This window comes from Tenrec ecaudatus, chromosome 6 (genome assembly GCF_050624435.1).
Source record: "Tenrec ecaudatus isolate mTenEca1 chromosome 6, mTenEca1.hap1, whole genome shotgun sequence".
Taxonomy (NCBI): domain Eukaryota; kingdom Metazoa; phylum Chordata; class Mammalia; order Afrosoricida; family Tenrecidae; genus Tenrec; species Tenrec ecaudatus.
The window spans coordinates 104,746,724-104,767,372 of NC_134535.1; the positions used below are offsets into that span (position 1 = coordinate 104,746,724).

At 42.1% G+C, this 20,649-nt stretch overlaps 1 protein-coding gene across 1 annotated transcript in view; it reads left to right on the forward strand.

Moving 5' to 3' along the window:
• The window catches only part of ITPR2 (inositol 1,4,5-trisphosphate receptor type 2), a 590,339-nt gene that overhangs the window by 416,852 nt on the left and 152,838 nt on the right, over nucleotides 1–20,649 (forward strand). The window contains exons 40-43 of the mRNA XM_075551968.1: nucleotides 9,417–9,600; nucleotides 10,322–10,578; nucleotides 12,929–13,129; nucleotides 18,242–18,352. Of these exons, the coding sequence (XP_075408083.1) occupies nucleotides 9,417–9,600; nucleotides 10,322–10,578; nucleotides 12,929–13,129; nucleotides 18,242–18,352 (753 nt within the window). The remainder of the gene's footprint in view (nucleotides 1–9,416; nucleotides 9,601–10,321; nucleotides 10,579–12,928; nucleotides 13,130–18,241; nucleotides 18,353–20,649) is intronic.

Here is a 20,649-nt window from a genome sequence, read left to right on the forward strand (position 1 = left end):
AAAGAGATAATGGCTTTGAAAGGCCCACTGCCCTCTCTGTTGCTCGCTGGTGATTGGAGCGTGCTGGAGCATTCCTGACGCTGCTGTAGCTAGTTCTCTGCCTCAGTCTGTGAGATACACTACTAGTGGGCCAGGCCAGACCATGGATCAGAGGCTCCTTTGAGACCTGCTTCACAACACTGTTGGTGCATATATCACTTGAGCTGGGGATGCTGGTGGATCCTGTCCCCTTGCATTGCTTGCTTTCCAGTATCCCAATCCGAGCTTGCCTCGCTAAGCTCCTGAGCTACTGACTGCTGGTGACCCACCCTGATGCTGCTGTCTGTGGGCAGACTCTGCTTGCCTTGCCCCAGGGAGGGCTCTGTTGTCTGCTTCCTTGACCTTGGACCCAGCAGCCCATGTGAGTTAAAAGACTTCCAGTATATTAACCTTCCTATGGAAGTGATTTGAACTGAATCCTCTGTACTGCTGTACGGACTGATTAGCTGTTACATTCCTTCTTGCTGCATAAATATATATATATATATATGATCATATATATAAAATAATAAGTATCCTGGTTTTGCTTCTTTTGAGAACCATGCCTAACATAACACCTTTGGAAAAAAATTCAGTTTTTTTCCGGGGTACCCCCTTGTCCTTATGATTACTGTTTTATTTTAGCAAAAGTGATAGAAAAGGAAAGATATAAATGGATCTTGCATGGGGCAAGATCTGGCAGCATTTCCAGTGTGGAGCTTCCATGCCCACAAAGGGAGGCATTATCGTCCTCCAGGCATCCATGTCTATCACCAGCCAGGAAGTTCACAGAACTGCAGTGGCTGGGGCTTCTTGTGGGTGGTTTCCTAATGTCATGAGCACTCTAACCCCTTTCTCTTGTGGTTGGCTGATACTAGAAGGTCGATATCAGTGGACTCATATTACCAATAGGTTTTCTGGCACAGTCAGGTCCAACCTGAGTCATAAAACCCCAGGTGTGGTCTGAGGACTCATCAAAGACACTTGAATCACGGGGAGCTGCAAAGGTATTAGAGATTATTTCTCAGGGATTTAGGAAAAAGACTAAATTCTTTCATGTATTCATTGAGCTTTAGAAGAGCAAGTGTTCTTTCATCTATTTAGTGTTTCATGGTGGCGAGAAAATGCTCACCTGCAAGCAGGGGATCAGGCCACTGTTTCCAGAAGGTATGCTTTTCGTGTGGAAAGCCCTGCCAGGTTGCCCCAGTGTCTTCCACACACAAAGCAAAGATGACTGCATGAACCAAGAACTAGACACTTGTTCCAGAGGACTCGCATCCTCCTCCTGTGCCTGTTGCTCTTTCTATGTTTGTTCTATCAGAGAGTGATCCTCTAGGTCTACCAATAATGAGAAATTTGAGATTTCATTTCCCTCTTCATGGCAAATGGAAGAATTAAGGGCAGAGTGCTGTTTAAATGCAAGGATGGCAAGACTTTGTCATACGAAACTTGGGCATGTTTTAGGAGAGACCAGTCCTGGAGAAGGACATCATGCGTGGTAAAGTGGAGGGACAGCGAAGGAGGCCCTCAGCTGGACGGACTGACACCATAGCTGTGCCCATGACTCGAGTACGGGAACAATTGTGAGGAGGGCACAGGACCGGCAGTGTTTCCTTCTGTTGTGCAGAGGGCCACGAAGAGTCGGAGTCAATGGCACCAAAAAACAGTAGCAACAACATTCGTGGCAAACAGAGGGCACATCTGTACAAAGAAAAACTGCTGTGTTTTCCTTTCTTTAGGCACTCAATACATTCAACAGTGGACAGTTTACTATATGACACAGCAAGCCGGCATCAAAGTCGGTTTTAGAAATAAAGTCCTCATAAAGCCAAGATGTCAGAGTGACCAAAAAAGAAAAATAAGTAAAAATTCTACAAACACTAATAAATCATTGTTTGGAGGAATAAAAGTCTTAAAAATTCTCGTGATACTGAAGCTGCAGCACAGATTGTGCTGAAGAAAGTTGGACCAGGGGTTTGTGGAGGGATTTGAGCAGGCGTCTTGCAAATTGCTGTGTCTTATACGACCAGGCAGGCAATTGGGATTTTTCCAAAGGAATTACATCAGAAACTATTCAGTGCAAATGTTCTTTTCTAGGGACTGATTTCCCCTAATAATATATCAAAATATGTGAGACGAAGTTTCACCCTCCTCGCCTTCAAGAAGCATTCTAGTCGTACCTCTTCCAAGAGAAGATGGTTCTTCTGGCAGCCCATGGTTCTTCAGTCTTCTCTGTCAGCATCAATTCTTCTACAGTCTTGCTTATTCGTGGTCACCTTAGTCCCCGAGTGACATCTTTGTGCTTCGGGGCTTCCGTGAGGTCTTTTGCAGCAGAATTGCTCAATTTAAAAAAAAAATCATTTGATTTCTTGACTGCTGCTTCCATGAGTGTTGATTGCAGAGCCAAGTGAAATGAAATCCTTGACTAGTTAAATACTTTCCTGTTTACTGCCATGTTATTTACTGGTCCATTTGTGAGGGGTTTTCTTTTCTGTGCATGGAGTTGTAATCTATCCTGCAGGCTGCCGTCTTTGATTTTAATCAGCAGGTGCCTCACGTTGTCCTCACTTTCAGCAAGCAAGGTTGTGTCATCTGCATATCCCAGGTGCTTAAGGTGCCTTCCTCCAATCCTGATGCCACGTTCTGCTTCCATTCGTCCAGCCTTATGAATTATTTGGTTCGCACATAGATGAGCGAGGGTGAAGAAAGATTACAACCTGGTGCGTCCCTGTCCCATTTTCAGTGACGTAGCATTGCCTTGTTCTGTTTCAAGAGCTCCATCTTAGTCTGTGTACCAGTGCCACCTGGAACTCCCATTCTCGGGAATGTTATCTGTGCTAGTCTGGTGCTTTAGAGAAACAAATCCACAGGAACTCATGTATAAGAGAGAGTTTTATATAAAGGTTAAGTGCACATCAAGAAAACACCCCAACCCAGTGCTGCCCAAGCCCACAAGTCCAACATTAACCCATTAACTTATATGTCCAACACCAATCCACGAAGTCCTCCTCCATCTCAGAAAACAGACTCAGTGACACAGACTGCAGGAGGAAAGCCGAGTCAGTGAACGTGTCAGCATCTCAGTACTGACAGGGTCTCCACACGACTGCTCCAACATCCAGAGCTGCATCGGGGTAGGTCCTTGTGGCTTCTCCTCAGGGATGTCTGGCAGGAAGTGAGCCTTGCCAGCTCAATCAGGGACCTGCTAAGGCAGCTGCACCCTGGTCTGACCATCAGAAAGCAAGAGTCTCGAGAACTAGAAAGGTGAGGCTCAGCCATTTATCCCTCCGCCTTTCATTTAACCCCACATGTGTTTTGCGGCCAGATTGGCACAATAAACTAACTACCTCATTATCCATGGTTTGTAATCATTCACACAGTCAAATGCCTTTGCCGAGTTGATAAAGCAAAAATAAACATCTTGTTGACATTCTCTGCTTTCAACCAAGATTTATCTGATATCAGTAATGATGTCCCTTATTTCACATTTTTTAATGAATTGGCTTTAATTTTTGGTAGCTCCCTGTGGATATACTACTGCATTTATTTGGGGTTATATCCAATAAAATTTTGCTTGCATGTGTTGTTAATGATGTTACTTGATAAATCCTGTGCTTTGCTGGGTCACCTTTCTTTGGAATGGGCTCATAGATGGGTCGACTCCAGTCAGGTGACCAGGCCATGAGCTTCTAAAAGCTTTTGGTGTACACCAGTGAGTGCTTCCGGCATTAGTTTGTTGAAGTATATTTGGCAGATTATCAATTCCTGGGGTCTTGTTTTTCACTAATGCCTTGGGGAGCTTGGTCTCCCTTCAATACTGTCGATTTTTGAAACCGTCAAACACCTATTTGGTACAGTGACTCTATTCCTTCCATCTTTTCTTGATGTGTTCTGCATCATTTAATATTTTGTCCATGGAGTCCTTCAATATCATAATATCACAACTCATCAACTCTTTCAGCTTAAGCATGTCCTCATATAGCTGAGCTGGGGGATAAGTCAGCTCCTGTTAGAAGCTGCCTGTACAGGAAGCTGCTACTAAATTCCTGGCAAGTTGTTTCATAAACATCAGCATTGTTAAGTCCTTGTTTCCATGTTGTTGGTGTGGCACTTGCCAGTGGTGACTTTTTTTTTAATACTGTTCTAAAATAAAAATACTGTTCTACTGGCTCTTTGGGCACCATTCCTCCCACCTTCTCTTTCTACCTCTAACCATTTCTTTTTAGCTTTCACAAAGCGTTTCCTATATTTACCTCCATGAATCCTGATATTTTCTAAGTTACTTTGAGCTCTCCTGTTGATTCTACTCCCTCGCTTTACCTTATCTTTACCTTATCCTCTATGCTAATGATTCTCAAAAAGAAGCCAAATTATGGCATTCTCAACCTTATATCCAGCTTCCTTCTAAACCAGTGGTTCTCAACCTGTGGGCCACAGCCCCTTTGGGGGTCAAACGACCCTTTCACAGGGATTACCTAAGACCATGGGAAAACACATCTTTCCTATGATCTTGGGAATGGAGAACCTCTCCTCTATCCGTCTCCAGACGGGTCCGCCCACATGCAGATACACCCACCTATGAGTACCCAGCATGAAGACTGTTACCCATGTGGCACCATGCTTCAAGACAAAATTTCATTTACTTTCCATTAAAATAAATATTTCAAACATATAATTACATATTTTTTGTGATTAAGCACTATGCTTTAATTATGTTCAATTTGTAACAATGGAAATACACTCTACATATCAGATATTTACATTACGATTCATAACAGTAGCAAATGTACAGTGATGAAGTAGCAACAAAAATAATGTTATGGTTGGGAGGCTACCACCACATGTGGGACTGTATTAAAGGGTCGCAGCATGAAGAAGGTGGAGACCCACTGGTTTAAACTCATTAGCGAGGCTATCCCACAAGTAAGTCCATTTGAACGTGCCATAAACAGAATCCCTTATCTTTCTGGACATCTCCGCCTTTCTTGGCTTTGCCCCTTCAATGAATAGCATGTGTCTACCCAGTTGTTTGAACAGAACTGAAAGTCAACCTTGACCCACTTTCTAATCTCATTCTTTCTGGACCATCTGGGCAATGATCAATGTTTTAGGTTCTTCCCTCTCACCATCTCTCCTATCCAGTCTCTACTTTTAATCCCCTTTTCGTCAGTGCTCACTGCATGGTCTGCCCGCTGGTTTCCCTCCCTCCAGCTTTGTTGTACTTTGGACCCTCCTTCATAGTGTCTCCAAAGGGATCTGTCTGAAGAATATCACACCCCATGCTGAAAACCTGTAACCTGCCTTATAAAGACAAATCCCCTGTTGTATTGCTAAGACTCTTCTTGATGTAGGCCCCTCAAAGTTTCTTATTTTCATTTCTTATTGCACATGGCCCGTTCACTATCCTTTATCTTTGGCACCAACGATACCAAACTTTTTGTAGTTCTTCAAACATATCGTATGATTGCTTATGCTCCTTTCTTTCCTTTGAAGAGTTACCTCAATATATTTCTCTTTGAAACTTTTCTGATCCCAAATCCCATTGAGCAGAATTGACTGCTCATTACCTTGTGCCCCACAGACATCTGTCATGACGTAGCTGAGATTTTGTAGAGTCCCTTCCTTTGGATGAAGAAACCTATTCGTTGTTTTCCGTGCTGTATTGGTCTTCTTTTGAGGCTCAGTTGACATTTAGAAACGAATGACTGCCTCTGCCATCGAGTCTCTTCTGACGCGCAGCAACGCTGCAGTCCGGGGTAGCGCTGCCGCTGTGGGTTTTCGAGACTGCAACTCTTCCTCAGACATTGCCAAGGAGTCCATGTCCCTCACAGTGACCCAAGGACAGAGTAGACGTGTCCCTGTCGGTTCCCGAGACCGGCACTCGTTACAGGAATAGACAGCCTCGTCTTTCTCCTGAGAAGCATGCAGTGCTTTTGAAATTCTGACTTAGTGATTAGTCCTGATCAAATTCTAGCTCTTTCACAAAATCTGCTCGGTCTGATAGGGACCTATGGCAGTAATTCCTTTATCTGAATTCTCAGAGCACTGTTTCTGCTTTGTCCCACTTGGAACTTTGCTGAAGTTACTTAGTTTTGCTATTTGTTTCATTACATTCTGCCTCTCCAATTAAACCTCTGCTTTCTTAGAGCAGGGCATCTTGTCCTTTTCCTTGTATCTAAAATAGTTTGTAGCCATTCAACAAACACCTGTTAATATAACAACATTAAGGTTCTTTTGTGTATTAAAACCTTTAAAAATGTATCATAACAATCTTATTTACCAATTCTGCTATGCAGGCTTCTCCTTTATCCACATCTGTGTAACCCAAATGTCCGCTCCCAACCCTTGCCTCTAAGAAGTTGAGTCAAAATCAGCATGAATCCCACACCCTGCTCCATAAAAGGACATTCCCAAGACTTCTGCCAATCCCCAGGGGGAGGGGGCTTACACAGTGATAGCCTCCTTAGCCGGCTATTAATGTGTTGCTGCCGGAGCTTATGGACTGTTTTGATACCCCTGCTTCTATGGCACTGAGATATAAAAGTCAGCCTCCTAACTGCATAAGTCAATTGATTTAACATGCTTGATTGAAAAAGTAGTTGTGTGAAGAGGGTAGAAGAGGTATTTGTATTAAAATTTTAAATTGATACAGTTTCTAGGGATAGCAATATTTACTGCCAAATAGCAAGACCGCTCTGAGTGTTTTGTATGTGTTAACTCAGTTAAATTTCACAGTGACCTCTGGGGTAATTTGTATTATTATCCTATTTTAGAGATGAAGAAACAAAGACCAAACCAAACCAAACCAAACTCATTGCCAGCAGGTCGGTGCCAGCTCATAATTAGACAAGGCAAATGCTGCACTCACACTCGCCCAATTTGTTAGTGGTAAACCCAGGAACTGAGTCCGTGTAGTGTGGCCCCAGGCTCCCCGCTCGAATTACCAGTAGTGTTTACTTCCTCACTTCTGCTCTGCCTCGCGGAGACCCAGCCCCCCAGCCCTGCCTGCAGTAAATGCTGCCTCTGCACACAGATGTGCTCACCCCTCGCCTGCTCCTGCAATCACCTTAGCACTTCCTTTATACTCTGCGCAGTTTGGGGCGTCATTTCTCCAAACACAAATGCTACTTTTTAATTTTTTCGTTTGTTTGTTCCTTCCCCGCTCCTTTCTCTTCTGCCCTATCTCTAGTCTCCTGAAGCATCAACGGCTGGCTTCTTTTGGCGCGGAAACCACTTAGTGAGCGAAATCCTTCGCTGTGATGGTGCTGTGTGTCCCTCCCCACCAACCGCATAGACAGGGTAGATGGCCCCAGAGGATTTCCCAGGCTGCAGCCTCTGCAGTAGCAGACCCTGCTCCTTCGTCCTTGGAGTAGCTGCTGGGTTTGAACTGCGCCTCGTTGTTAGCAGTCCAGCACCTAACCAGTGGGCCATCCTGCCATAGCTCCTTTAAGATTCTGCAATTACTATAAATCATACTTTTACTCTCCATTAAAATTATATTATTCTGCTTTAACTAGTTCTGGTTTTTAAGAGATTTGGCTTATGTAAAAATATTAACAAACAAAAAACCCCATTGATTTCCGCATAGGATACTTTTAAATTTTAGTCATTTTGACTCTAAGAATCTCGATTTGAATTATAACTCCACCACCGACTAGTTATGGACAGATCACTTCACTCAATTTCATTTTATTAATCTTTGGAACTAAGAGTTTTTCCATTTATTTCCCAGTTATAAGTTTCAGTGCAAGAATATATGTTTTCCTAAATTATAAAGTTTTGTTTAATAGAGTAACGAGGTTCCTATAACTTCCTCATTAATATATTGGAACCTCCTTCTACCTTCCAACCCCTTAATATTGAAAATATTAGGGATTAAGCCTCAGCTTGATTTGTAGGACGTGGAAGTCTGATCGTGTTACATGTATCCTTAAAGGCTTTGAAGAAACAGAACCAGCTCAGTGTTTCACTGTAGTTGCTATGGTGACTGTGATGTTTCTGGTCAGCTTCCTGGGGGAGTTTCTAGTCCTCTTCTCAGTAGCATTCTGTTGCAGGGGAGAAGCTGACTCTACGGTTTCAGAAAACTCTGTATAGACTAAGGGAATTCAAAAATGTCGTGGGAAAATGAAATAGGAAGCTACAGGAATTTTTCCACGAACATTTTGAAGCACCCTCATACATAGCCCACATCTAAAATTGCATCACAAGCAACCGTATCCAGGCTTGATATCATCAGAGCCTCTCCCATAAGTCCCAGGGTCTGTGGACCAGGGTGCCAGGCAGTCCTTCTGATAGCAGATCTCCAGGAGCCAACAAGGCTGCTTAGACTGTCGTCTTTTATTAGATTACATTCACATCTACTTCATCTGAAAATTATTATTTATATATTTTCTTCACGGTGTCTCTCATTAAGTTTGAAGAATCCTTTTAATCTCTGTAGTCACCTGGATTATTTTATTCTTCTTATTATAAATATCTTACTTACGCTGTGTCTATCCTACAGTCTTTAGTACAGATAACTTATCACTTCCCCACCTCCTTCAAAGGTTCTCTTCTCTGGGTTGTATCACCTCTCCTATCTCCTCCTCCTTCTCCTAGATAATTCTGCAAGTCACAGAGAAGACATGGCCGTGCCCCAAATTCTCAAGTTTCAGTATTTCTGCATCTAAATGAGATGTATTTTATCAGACTTGTAGTCTTGAATCCTTTATACATAATTATTCTGATAAAGCAAAGTTCAGAGCCCATCCAAAGGGACATAATGAATGAAATATCAAAGGACTCCGTGCCCATTTATGAGTGGATTCCCACAAGTGAGGCTTCCCTGGTAAGACATCATAAATTACATGTGTTGCAAGGGCGATAAAGTGGAAAACAACTCCGGCGAGTCTCCAGAAAGCCACTTCACGGAAGATGGTCGCTGGATGGGTTGTTCTGTTCCTCTCCAGATTAGGAATCCACAAGGGCGGGATGGTGACGGCTTCATCGTGTTCTTACAGCCTACGATCCGTCACAGAGTCACAGAGTAGGCAGTCTATGTATATGTGTTTGTGTTTATGAATCCGTGACTCTATAAAGTTAATACATTGCTGTATAATAATATAAAAGCTAGCTATTTGCATATGATTTCTTACCATTTGTAAATTTTAAAAATGCACAATGGGGATGGATTAACATATGAAAATATGTTGGCTTTTGATATAAAATGCTAAGTAAAGAGAAGGTATTCCTAGTAGGCATTAAATAATACAAGAGACTGGCAAAATCTTGTCAATCTTGAAATAATAATGGGTAGCACATTAAAGCCTACTTTTATCTATAATGCTTATGTTTATTTTAAGCATAAAACACTTTTTGTCCCCTGGGATATTGATATATTAAAATGTGCTTTCTTGCAGTATTCTTTCTATCAGCAGTTGCACGAACAAAAAAAGTCGGAGAAATTCTTCAAAGTTCTGTATGATCGAATGCAGGCTGCTCAGAAAGAAATCCGATCCACAGTGACAGTGAATACCGTCGACTTAGGTGGCAAGAAAAGGGATGATGACAATGAGTTGATGACATCTGGCCCAAGAATGAGAGGTAAAGAAATGTCTGATTGTTGGGAGGATATCGAGTGAGAGACAAGAAAGTAATCATGTTTAGATATCCCTGACCTTTGGTTCCTCACTCGTCTTGGTCTAATAGACTCAACTGTGGCTGTGAGCATGGAGCAGGCTTGATCCTGACATGAGTAGGGCCATGGGGTGACCTTGAGAGAGCTCTGCAGACCCAAACGTAAACAAGACATTATCAGTATAAGTCAACCACTGACACGAAAATGCTTAATTTAGTGTGACATGCATGCCAAAGAAGAGTTGCCTCAATCCTTGTACGTCTTCATGAAATTTAAACTTTAAGAATGGAAATGATAGCACCAGGGTCCATGGGAAGTTTCTTGGCATTAAAAATAACAGAGGCATCGGTGTACTGAAAATGCATGACAAGACATTTAGCGTTTTGAAATGTGCCATATTGTCCTCTCCTTTCTGTGTGCATGAGTTCTCAGAGGTCACACACATCAGAAAGACACTGTGCCTTCGTCACTTGGCGGAGCATTAACTCGATGTCTTTATTAAGTCTCATTGCAGATTTAATGGCTTGCTGCCACCCTCAGCTCCTTTTTAGAAAATTGTTGTCTCTTTTGTCAGATGTCTGTTTCTTTTAAGTGGTAAAGAATTTGGCTGCCTAATTGTCCTTTTTTAGTTAGCCGGGGGTAATTAGTTCAGAAATATGAAATATAAGAGTGCTGTTTTATTTTCAGTGAGAGATTCATCATTACATTTAAAAGAGGGGATGAAAGGTCAACTAACAGAAGCTTCTTCGGCAACCTCCAAAGCATATTGTGTCTACAGACGGGAGATGGATCCAGAAATAGACATGATGTGCACAGGACCAGACGCAGGAAATGCTGAGGACAAGTCTGTGGAGGAAATCACCATGAGTCCCGCAATTGCCATTATGCAACCGATTCTGCGATTTCTTCAGTTACTTTGTGAGAACCACAACCGGGAGCTGCAGGTACCTCTTATTCCGGGAACTGAGCTTGACCAGCACGCATGTTCGCATCCACGCAGAAATCGGAAACCTCAGCCCGATGGTTATAAGTAATAATTAAGTACAGAGCCAGCAAGGACTTTTAGAGAGATAATAAAACCAACACTGCTCCTCGAAGAGTCCTTTTAGCGATGAAAAGAGTGAGGGAAATTCCTTTGTGCGTGAGAAAGGCAGACTCATAGACTCTGGTGATGTGTATACTCAGATGGCATTGTGTGAGCCTCCGTGGCCACAGCCTAACACTGGTATCTTCAGATTGGCTCTAGGGCGCATATACCTCATTCATTCTTATCAAGGAGCACTGATGGCGTAGTGGGTTACCTGCAAAGTCAGTAACTCAAAGGCACCAGTTCATTCAGTAGAGAAAGATGGGACCTGGGAAATCCAAAGAGGCATTTCTCCTCTGCCCGGGAGAGAGTTTCACTGAGATGCTGAATCAGCTAGATGGCAGGAGGTTTGGTTTTTAGTTTATACCCATTACGTGTCCATTGCCATTCCAATGCATATTTTAAATGATGGAAATATGCACACTGAAAGATTTGCTAGCACAACGTCCACATTTGCAGCTCACCAATTCATTTTTCTTTAAACAGACTATTTAGCATATTTACTTGTAGGTCTTCATTATGAGAAGCAGAGTCAACCTAGAAAATGCCTTACTGCAGCAAAGGTTGATGCCTATGTTAACGAAAACTATCCTAGTCTTACATCTCTTTTGCCCATTTTCCTTTTTCAGAAAGATGAGCTTAGGGGGACCTAAGCCTTGTGAAACCTTTTTATATTATTTCTACCAACTTCTTATGTTGGTGAAATAGTTAATTGGCATAATTGAAGGTGAGAATATTTGTCTGAGGGCTTTCCAATCCGAAGACTATCTTCTGGTCAAATATACCTCCCATCATGCCATGTCATGTATGTCATTGAGGTGACAGAGTTATTCAGAAATTCCACTAATAAATCCCAGTGAAATCCCTGCAGTAAATCCTGGGATCTGCACTCTAGCCTCCTTCTCTTGGAGCTGCACTGTCTGCTCGATGCTCCTAGGCGCACCTATCCAGCATTAGTAGAGAGACAGCCGAGCTGGACGACGTCTTCTCTAGCCAGCTTCTGCAGGGAGCTCTGTGAGTGGCAAGACCAGTTGAGTAATGTGTAAGTTCGTCGGAGGAAATGTCCTCAAAGGTGACGTTCCTGGAAACTGAAGGATGCATGAAAAAAGCATGACTCTGTGGGCCACTCCTTCCCTTAATACCTGTTATTTGTGCCCTCTGAAGTGACTTTTAAGATAGTGACATCAAGAAATGTTTATTAGAAACTATACTGATTAATAGAGATGTCTGAGGAGAAACCTAGGTGACCCAGCCCCCTTCTTCAACCTAAGGTAGATTTAATAAAGGTGACTACTTTCTTTTTTTTTTTAATGTATGTTAAGTATTTATTTTTTAATTAATCATTTTATTGGGAGCTCTTACAGATATTATAACAATCCATTATTCATGTGGATCAAGCATAATTGCAAAATTGCTGCTACCATCAGTTTCAAAACATTTTCTTTCTTCATGAACTGAACTCTTTGATATCAGATTCCCTTTATCTCCTCCCTCCCCCACCTCCCCCCCACAGGAACCCTTAGTATGCTATACTATTTTTTTATTCTCCAAAAATGTAGTTTTATATATTTATTTATTTTTAACATTTTATTAGGGACTCATACAACTCATCACAATCCACACATATACATACATCAATTGTATAAAGCACATCTGTACATTCTTTGCCCTCATCATTTTCAAAGCATTTGCTCTCCACTTAAGCCCTTTGCATCAGGTCCTCTTTTTTCCCCTCCCTCCCCGCTCCCCCCTCCCTCATGAGCCCTTGATAATCCACAGATTGTTATTTTGTCATATCTTGCCCTATCTGGCGTCTCCCTTCACCCACTTTCTGTTGTCCGTCCCCAGGGAGGAGGTCACATGTGGATCCTTGTAATCGGTTCCCCCTTTCCAACCCCTTCACCCTCTACCCTCCCAGCCTCGCCCCTCACACCCCTGGTCCTGAAGGTATCATCCACCCTGGATTCCCTGTGCCTCCAGCTCCCATATGCACCAGTGTACAACCTCTGCCCTATCCAGTCCTGCAAGGTAGAATTCGGATCATGGTAGTTGGGGGCGGGGGGTGACTACTTTCCTAATAAAGAGCCATTCAGTACTGCCACGGGGATCCTTTGGAGTTAGGCCAAAGAAGAACAGGGCGCACTGGAAACAGTTCACTGCTTTGTTTTTTCAGTCCTGTAGAGTTTTCTCTCTTCTTTTGCCTCTAGAACTTCTTGAGGAATCAGCACAACAAAACAAACTACAACCTTGTCTGTGAGACGCTGCAGTTTCTGGACTGCGTGTGCGGGAGTACCACTGGCGGCCTGGGGCTGCTGGGCCTCTACATCAACGAGAAGAATGTAGCGCTGGTCAATCAGACCCTGGAGAGCTTGACTGAGTATTGCCAGGGCCCTTGCCATGAAAACCAGGTACTGTGGAAGCAATTTTTCATGCAAAAGTATTCATGACTGGCTTCCTAGCAGCGGGATTAAGTCGGGGAAAGAATCAGGCTTTGTGTACACCGAGACCTTGCTTCGCCAGTTATGTGCGCTCTCATACCCAAACACACAAAGACCGGACTATGGACGAGCGAGCTCTGTGCCAGGTTTTTATGTCATTTCATTGTAAAAGAAGATTCCCATGAAGGGCTCAAGATAAAATTGAGTTATTGAAAAGAGCAAAATAATGTTTCTTGATGACTGTTCAGGTTTCATCCTTAGAGAATCGTGCCAGGGTACGTGGAGTCCGCTCCCTTAGGCTGCATAAAGCTGGGGAGTTTGCACAGGCTCCTCCGTGTGCACAGTAAACTTTTGAAACCGGGCTTATTGCTCCCATTTCGCTGATGAGGAACCTCTGACTCTGTGATGAACCCACTTTCCCAGTGGCTCAGAGTGGCCGAGTCCGTAAGTGCCAGAGTCGTGCTGAGGACACAGGTGTGACTCCGAGCTGGGCCAGGCTTCAGCTCTCTCTTCCAGAATATTTGCCTCTAATTTAAGTTCCTTGGATATGAACAATGTAGTGCCAGGAGTTGAAGACAGGACATTTGGGGCAATAAAGGCAAGGGAGAGTCATCCAGGAGTTCACTAATTGACTATTGAACATCCGCTTTCACATCATCAATCACTACTGTGGCTCCAACCCTAGAAGAAAAGGTTTTTCTTTGTCACAAACATTTCTGGATAACATTTTTAAAGAAGCCATTTGGAACAAACATAATTGCTGGACAGAGGCAAAATATAGGAAAAGAAATGTGCTTTTCTCTTTATTTATCATTTTATTGGAGACTTATACAACTCTTATCACAATCTATACGTACATCAATTGCGTAAAGCACATTTGTACATTCATTGCCCTCATCATTCTCAAAATATTTGCTCTCCACGTAAGCCCTTGGCATCAGCTCCTCATTTCTCCCCTTTGCTCCCTGCTCCCCCCACCCTCATGAACCCTTGATAATTTATAAATTATTATTTTGTCATATCTTACACTGTCCAACATCGCCTTTCACCCACTAGAAATGTGCTTTTCTGTTGTAAATTATATACAGGCACATATAGTGCAAATGTTTACAAGCATATATGTATGCACATAAACACTCATTGGTACACACAATAAAAACAATGACAAATAATTTACTGTTGGGATTATTTTTTTCTCTGTAATACGTATACAACACCCTGAAAGAGGGTCAATTTTGCTGTGGATTTAACCTGTGTTATATTGCAGCCTCCCAAAGCAATGATTCAAGAACACTTCACTGTTGTTTAATGTTTAGGAAAAATATGCAAAATCAGGGATTTGTTTTTGTGGTCAGTAAAACTGTGCGTGTGTGTGCGTGTATGTGTGTACATATATGTGGATATAATAGATGTGTTTGATAACCACCCATATAATAGTAGAGCCTTGGAGTGAGAGATTGACAAAGTAGCTACAACAGTGGGTTCAAGTTAAGAACAATTTTTTTTTGCTTTAAAAAATTATTTTATTAGGGGCTCATACAACTCTTATCACAATCCATCCATCCATCAATTGTGTAAAGCACATCTGTACATTTATTGCCTCATCATTCTCAAAACATTTGCTCTCCACGTATGCCCCTGGCATCAGCTCCTCCTCATTTTCCTCCTCCCTCTCTACTCCCCCTCCCTCACGAATCCTTGATAATTTATAAATTATTATTTTGTCATATCTTGCACTGTCTGATGTCTTCCTTCACCCACTTTTCTGTTGTCCATCCCCCAGGGAGGGAGTTATATGTAGATCCTTGTAATCAGTTCCCCCTTTCCACTCCACCCTTCCTCCACCCTCCTGGCATCGCCACTCTCACCCCTGGTCCTGAAGGGGCATCTGTCCTGGATTCCCTGTGTTTCCAGTTCCTATCTGTACCAATGTACACCCTCTGGTCTAGCCAGATTTGTAAGGTAGAATTGGTATCAGTTGTATATTTCATCGTTGCTATACTGCACCCTGACTGACTGGCTTGTCTGCTCCCCGAGACCCTTCCATAAGGGGATATCCAACTGGTTATAGATGGACTTTGGGTCTCCAATCTGCACTCCCCTTCATTCCCAATTATATGATTTTTATTCTGATGATGCCTGATACCTGATCCCTTCAACACCTCGTGATCGCACAGGCTGGTGTGCTTCTTCCATGTGGGCTTTGTTGCTTCTGAGCTAGATGGACGCTTGTTAACCTTCAAGCCTTTGAGACCCCAGATGCTCTATCTTTTGATATTCGGGCACCATCAGCTTTCTTCACCACATTTGCTTATGTACCTGCTTTGTCTTCAGTGACTGTGTCAGGAAGGTGAGCATCATGGAATGCCAGTTTAATAGAACAAAGTATTTTTGCATTGAGGGAGTACTTGAGTGGAGGCCCAATGTCCATCTGCTACCTTAATACTAATCCTATACATATATGAACATAGCTCTATTTCCATATGCTCATATATAAAATATATATATATATATGCCTGTATTTAGACCTCTATAAATGCCATTTGCCTCCAGCTCTTTCCTCTCTTTCCTTTTATTGTCCTCTTGTCCCACTATCATGCTCAGCCTTCATTAAGGTTTCAGTAATTCCTCTCAGTTATATTACCCTTGATCACGCCCCACCAGGCCTCTTACACCTTCCTCACTACCAATTTGGATCACTTGTTGCTCCCTTGTCCCTGAGTTTGTTAGCACCACTTCCTTTCCCACACCTCCCCCTCTCCCATATCCCCCCGGAACTGTAGGTCCTGTTGTTTTCTCCTCCTGGTTGTTCATCCTGCCTATCTTATTTAGACAGACCTTCAGAGATAATAACATGACCAAAAACAAGACAGAACAAAACCAAGCAACAAGCAACAACAAGAAGCCAATGACAAAAACAAACAAGCAAACAAACAAACACAACAACAAGAAAGAAAAGCTTGTAGTTAGTTCAAGGACTGTTTCTTGGCCTTTAGGAGTGTTTTCCAATCGAGTCTGTTGGGGCACAAAAAAAAAATATGTTCCCCCTATTATGAACCAAGCTTCAGAGAACATCTCTACTGCTTAACCTTCATGTAGGTGCCTGGCTAATCAACGAAAGTACATTTCTGTCATTGACAAGTAGCCATTCCAGAAAAAGTCACACTGATTTTCATGCCCAACAGCTGATATTCGTCCCCTCAGGAATGCCAGGTATTGTTGCTTCGTTATTCCAGTGTATGCAGAAGCATGGTCTCCCACGGTGTAGATATTTTGCCCGTATTATAAGGCGTAGCATGTTTTTGCGTTTGTTTTGGCAATATGTTATGTTCTCTTTTACAACCTATTTTTCCCAGCAGTTTTATTGGCACCTAATTTACATATCATACAATTGAGTGGTTTAATCATTCAATTATATCAAGGGGAATTGTACAGTCACCACCACACATTAATCTTCGAGCACTCCCTTCCCACCCCGCCTTTAAAATGAGTTCTGCAATCGCAATCAGTTCTATTGTTCCTCTCCCCTCCCCACGTCATTAGTTACCCCCCAAATCCCTCCCCGCCCTATCTGCCATTGCAGGGACCGTGGGGCAGGACTCTGGGGGTTTCATTCTGTTGTTTATAGAGTTGCAACGAGTTGGATTTGACTCAGCGGCACTAACAACAAACACACACACACACACACACACACACACACACGAGTGAGCTTTAGAGTATCCATGGAAACGTTCGTTATTTTTTAATTCCATTTTTCCTTGGATTTTTTAAGCCCTCTCATTTGTTTGCATCTTTGTTTCTTCACTTGGAAGTCCTTTTGTTCCCGACTTCTGAGTTGTGGAAGTTACTTCGGCTAATAACAACATGGGCCCTGGGCTCTGAGACTGTTTGGAAGGAAAGGAAGTTGCCAACAGATTCCAGAGATGATCTGCAAATAGATTTCCTGTCAGTTTGGCAAATATTTTCCTGAGCAGAAGACTCTGAGAAAATGGAGAAGGTGCATGGAAGCAGCTCTTCTCCTTCTGTGTCGGGAATGAAACGTCCCTGCGACAGGAGGGCAGAGGCTGATTCTGAAAATGCCGTCATTTGAGAAATGATTTATTCTCTTTCACACTTAACTTGCCAGGATGTCGCATTTTCAAACCCATTTGACATTGCGTGCTACATGGTAACAAGTCGTTTCACAAATTCTAGCCCACAAGCCATGTTTTTCAAGTTGTGTCAAATAAATTCAGTTCCTAGCTCATGCCCAGCAGAGATTGGCCTTCAAAAGAATAGATGTTTGGGTCTCAGGATGTTTCCTAAACTTCATCTGGTGGTGCAGTGACTAAGCGCTTGGCTGCTAACCAAAAGGTCAGCAGTTTGAACCCGCCAGCCCCTCCACTTCCATGGACTCCCCTTGGAGCAGTTCTCCGCCGCCTTCCAGGTGCACAGTGTCTTGGGATTGATTCGATGGCAGAGGGCTTGGATTTATTCTTTAGGTTACGTAAGTTTAAACAGTCTGCTGGACTTGGCCTCAACCATCATAGCGTACAGGTGTCTTGCAAACATCAAGAGTCTCCCAGATCCCCTACCGCCGCTGCTGTCAGTGTATGCGGCGGCACGTCTTGCTGCTCGCTTAGGAGTGAGTAGCTGGGAATCAAAGCGCAGCATCATGACTGCTGAGGTTTACTTACAAACCTCTCTAGGAAGGGCATACTCTTTTAGAGATTGGGACTATTAGCTTAGTCAGGATAAGTCAGGTCTTAAAGCTATAAATGAAAGGTACTCCTGTGGTGATGGGGTATATAATAAACTGTTCTCATTAAAAGAGCATTTCAGCTCATCAGTGTGTGTGTTTAGTTCAGTAAACACAGGTACTGTAAGGACACCTGCCTCTCCCAGTGTCCTCCACACTCAGTCACTTGGTCAGCTCTCAGCAGGTAGTGAGCACACTCTTCCGAAACGGACAACGCGAGTGCTTCAAGTTACCTCCTTTAAAGGTCTGAAAACGGAAGCCATTCGGTCACTTCGTGGCAGATGAGTTGTAGGACTCTTACGGGCGCACAGAGAATGTAATGTCATAAACATTTTGTTTTCTAGACTTGCATTGCTACCCACGAATCGAATGGGATTGACATCATCATTGCTTTGATTCTAAATGACATAAATCCTCTTGGCAAATACAGAATGGACCTGGTTCTCCAGCTAAAGGTAGAGTGAATCCACTATTCAGTGAGAAAATGTTACGTTCTCTGTATCAGACTCCCAGGGGGCCCTGGTGGTGGCTGCAGTCCAATGTCCAGCTGCTAACAGAAGAGATGGCGGTTTAAAGCACAGGACTTCCCGGAGACCTGGCGCTCTGGTCCCCGTGCAGTGCAGTTTTACTTTGTCCCCCAGGGTCACTCTGAGCAGAACAACAACCAACAAGATCAATAGCCAGCCCCTTTCAAAAGACGGCTCGCCATCTTCAGTGAGCCGGTAATAAAAACCCATGAGATTAACATCTTTTTCAACTGATGATTGGACAGAGGAAGAATATATATATAAAAATACAAAAGCATTGCCATAGACTCAGAGTTACCCTATGGTTTCCAAAACTGTAATCTCTCTGGAAGCAGAATGCCGCGTCTTTCTCCTACGGAGCTGCTGGTGAGCTAAAACAATCCCACTGTTGGTGAGCAGATAAGGGCCTAACCAATGAGCCCCTGGCATTTCTACAGAAAGTATAAAGCTCACTAGCGGGCTGATACCATGTCGAACGAGCTTTGAAGTGTAATGTTTAATTGGTGGATATTTTATTGAAAGTTCTTTCAAGCAGCCACTGTATGTTTCATTGCTTCCGATATGTTTTTATTTTTTTGCTTTTTATTAAGCAGAGAATCAAAGGCCTACGCATTTGCTATACTTTTGACAGATATTTTTAATTCACCTTGACTACAGAATTCTACTCAGCAAGTAACAGCTAACAAGGCCAGTTGGAAGGAGTGCTATATTGTATTTTTATGGGTTTCTTTAAAAGTCATTCTGTTTTACATTAGAATCTTAATTTATCTCCAAATATTATAAATCATTTTCGTATTCCCTTTAAGAGATTTATTTCCCTCAAACTGTGTACACACTTCCCAGCAATTCCATTATCAGATCAGGAGTAATATCATTGAAAAAAAATTATTTCATCTTATTGTTCAAATGGAAACGCAATAAGCAATGTGAATTCCAAAGACTGATGTATGATATTTCAATTCAGATGAATTATTAATGACTGCATTATCATATTCAATATTAAACAGGTAAAATATGTATTCTTGATTAAATACAAATTCCTGAAAAGACAGGTCTATCCTATAGGATAAGACAATATAATTGTCTAACTCTGTTATGGTTAAGTGTTTGGCCAAGAAGGCTTGGAATGCTATTTTTCTGATTCCTTTTCTAGGTGTAAATTTAGTGGAAGACGCATGTATTTTGCAATGTGAAGGCTGTGAAGCAAATGCTTACTTCAACTAAAGTGGTGTGATCGTACTTTTCCACACTTCACATTTGCCGCAGTGTTTAAGATTTGGTCCTTCCCATTCCTGCATTAGAATGAAAATGACCCTTAAGTAGTTTGGACATTGTCTTTTGTTTCATTAACATCACACTTTGTTTACTGAAATAAGATGTGGCTTATTTGACAGTCAATGTAAATTAGGTCACTTCATGCTAAACTCATTTTACCATAATTCATAAACTACATATAAAAACCTTGATCTCTAGCTTGTCAACTCCTCTAGTAAGGACCATTCCCTTTAAATCTCATTCATTTACCACAGCCTAATGTAGAACATGTTTGATAACTCATCAATTTAAAGGGTAGATGTATATATCCTTTAAAAATGCCAGGCTATAAAAAAATGAAATGATGGTCTATTACTTTACAGTTCAAAAAGATTCCTAGCTATTCAAATGAAAATATTTTATTTAAAGATCATTTCTATTCTTATTAAATAAGCATAACTTATGCATATATTTTTAAAATAGTGATAAATGTATAAATCAATGTTTACCTAAGATATGACAGCTTGAGAAAGTTTGTGGAAAACTTTCATTGCTTAATCATTCTACATATTCATGAAATTTATAAAGCTTCCTTATACTATATGTATGGATTTGACTTCAAATATTAAAATGCCTCTAGTTAAAGGATGAAATGTGATGTACATATTAAACACAAAAACACGTGAAGCCATGTTTATTGGCAAATTTCCATGGGAAGGGTGCTTTCAGTGCTAAATTCTCAGTAAAATTATAGAGTTGCCATATGTTAAAATAACTAGGGTTTGGTTCATATCATTTACACCTACATTTAATTTGTTAACCACCACTTCAAACCCATGGAGGCAAGATGCTAGGAGCTGTTCATACGCAGGCCCTGCCCTTGCCCCTTGGTTGTCACTGTCATCACTGATCTGTGGAAAAGAGTCAGTCTTCCTTTGGGGACCGTTTCTTCGAATACTGATATTTTTATT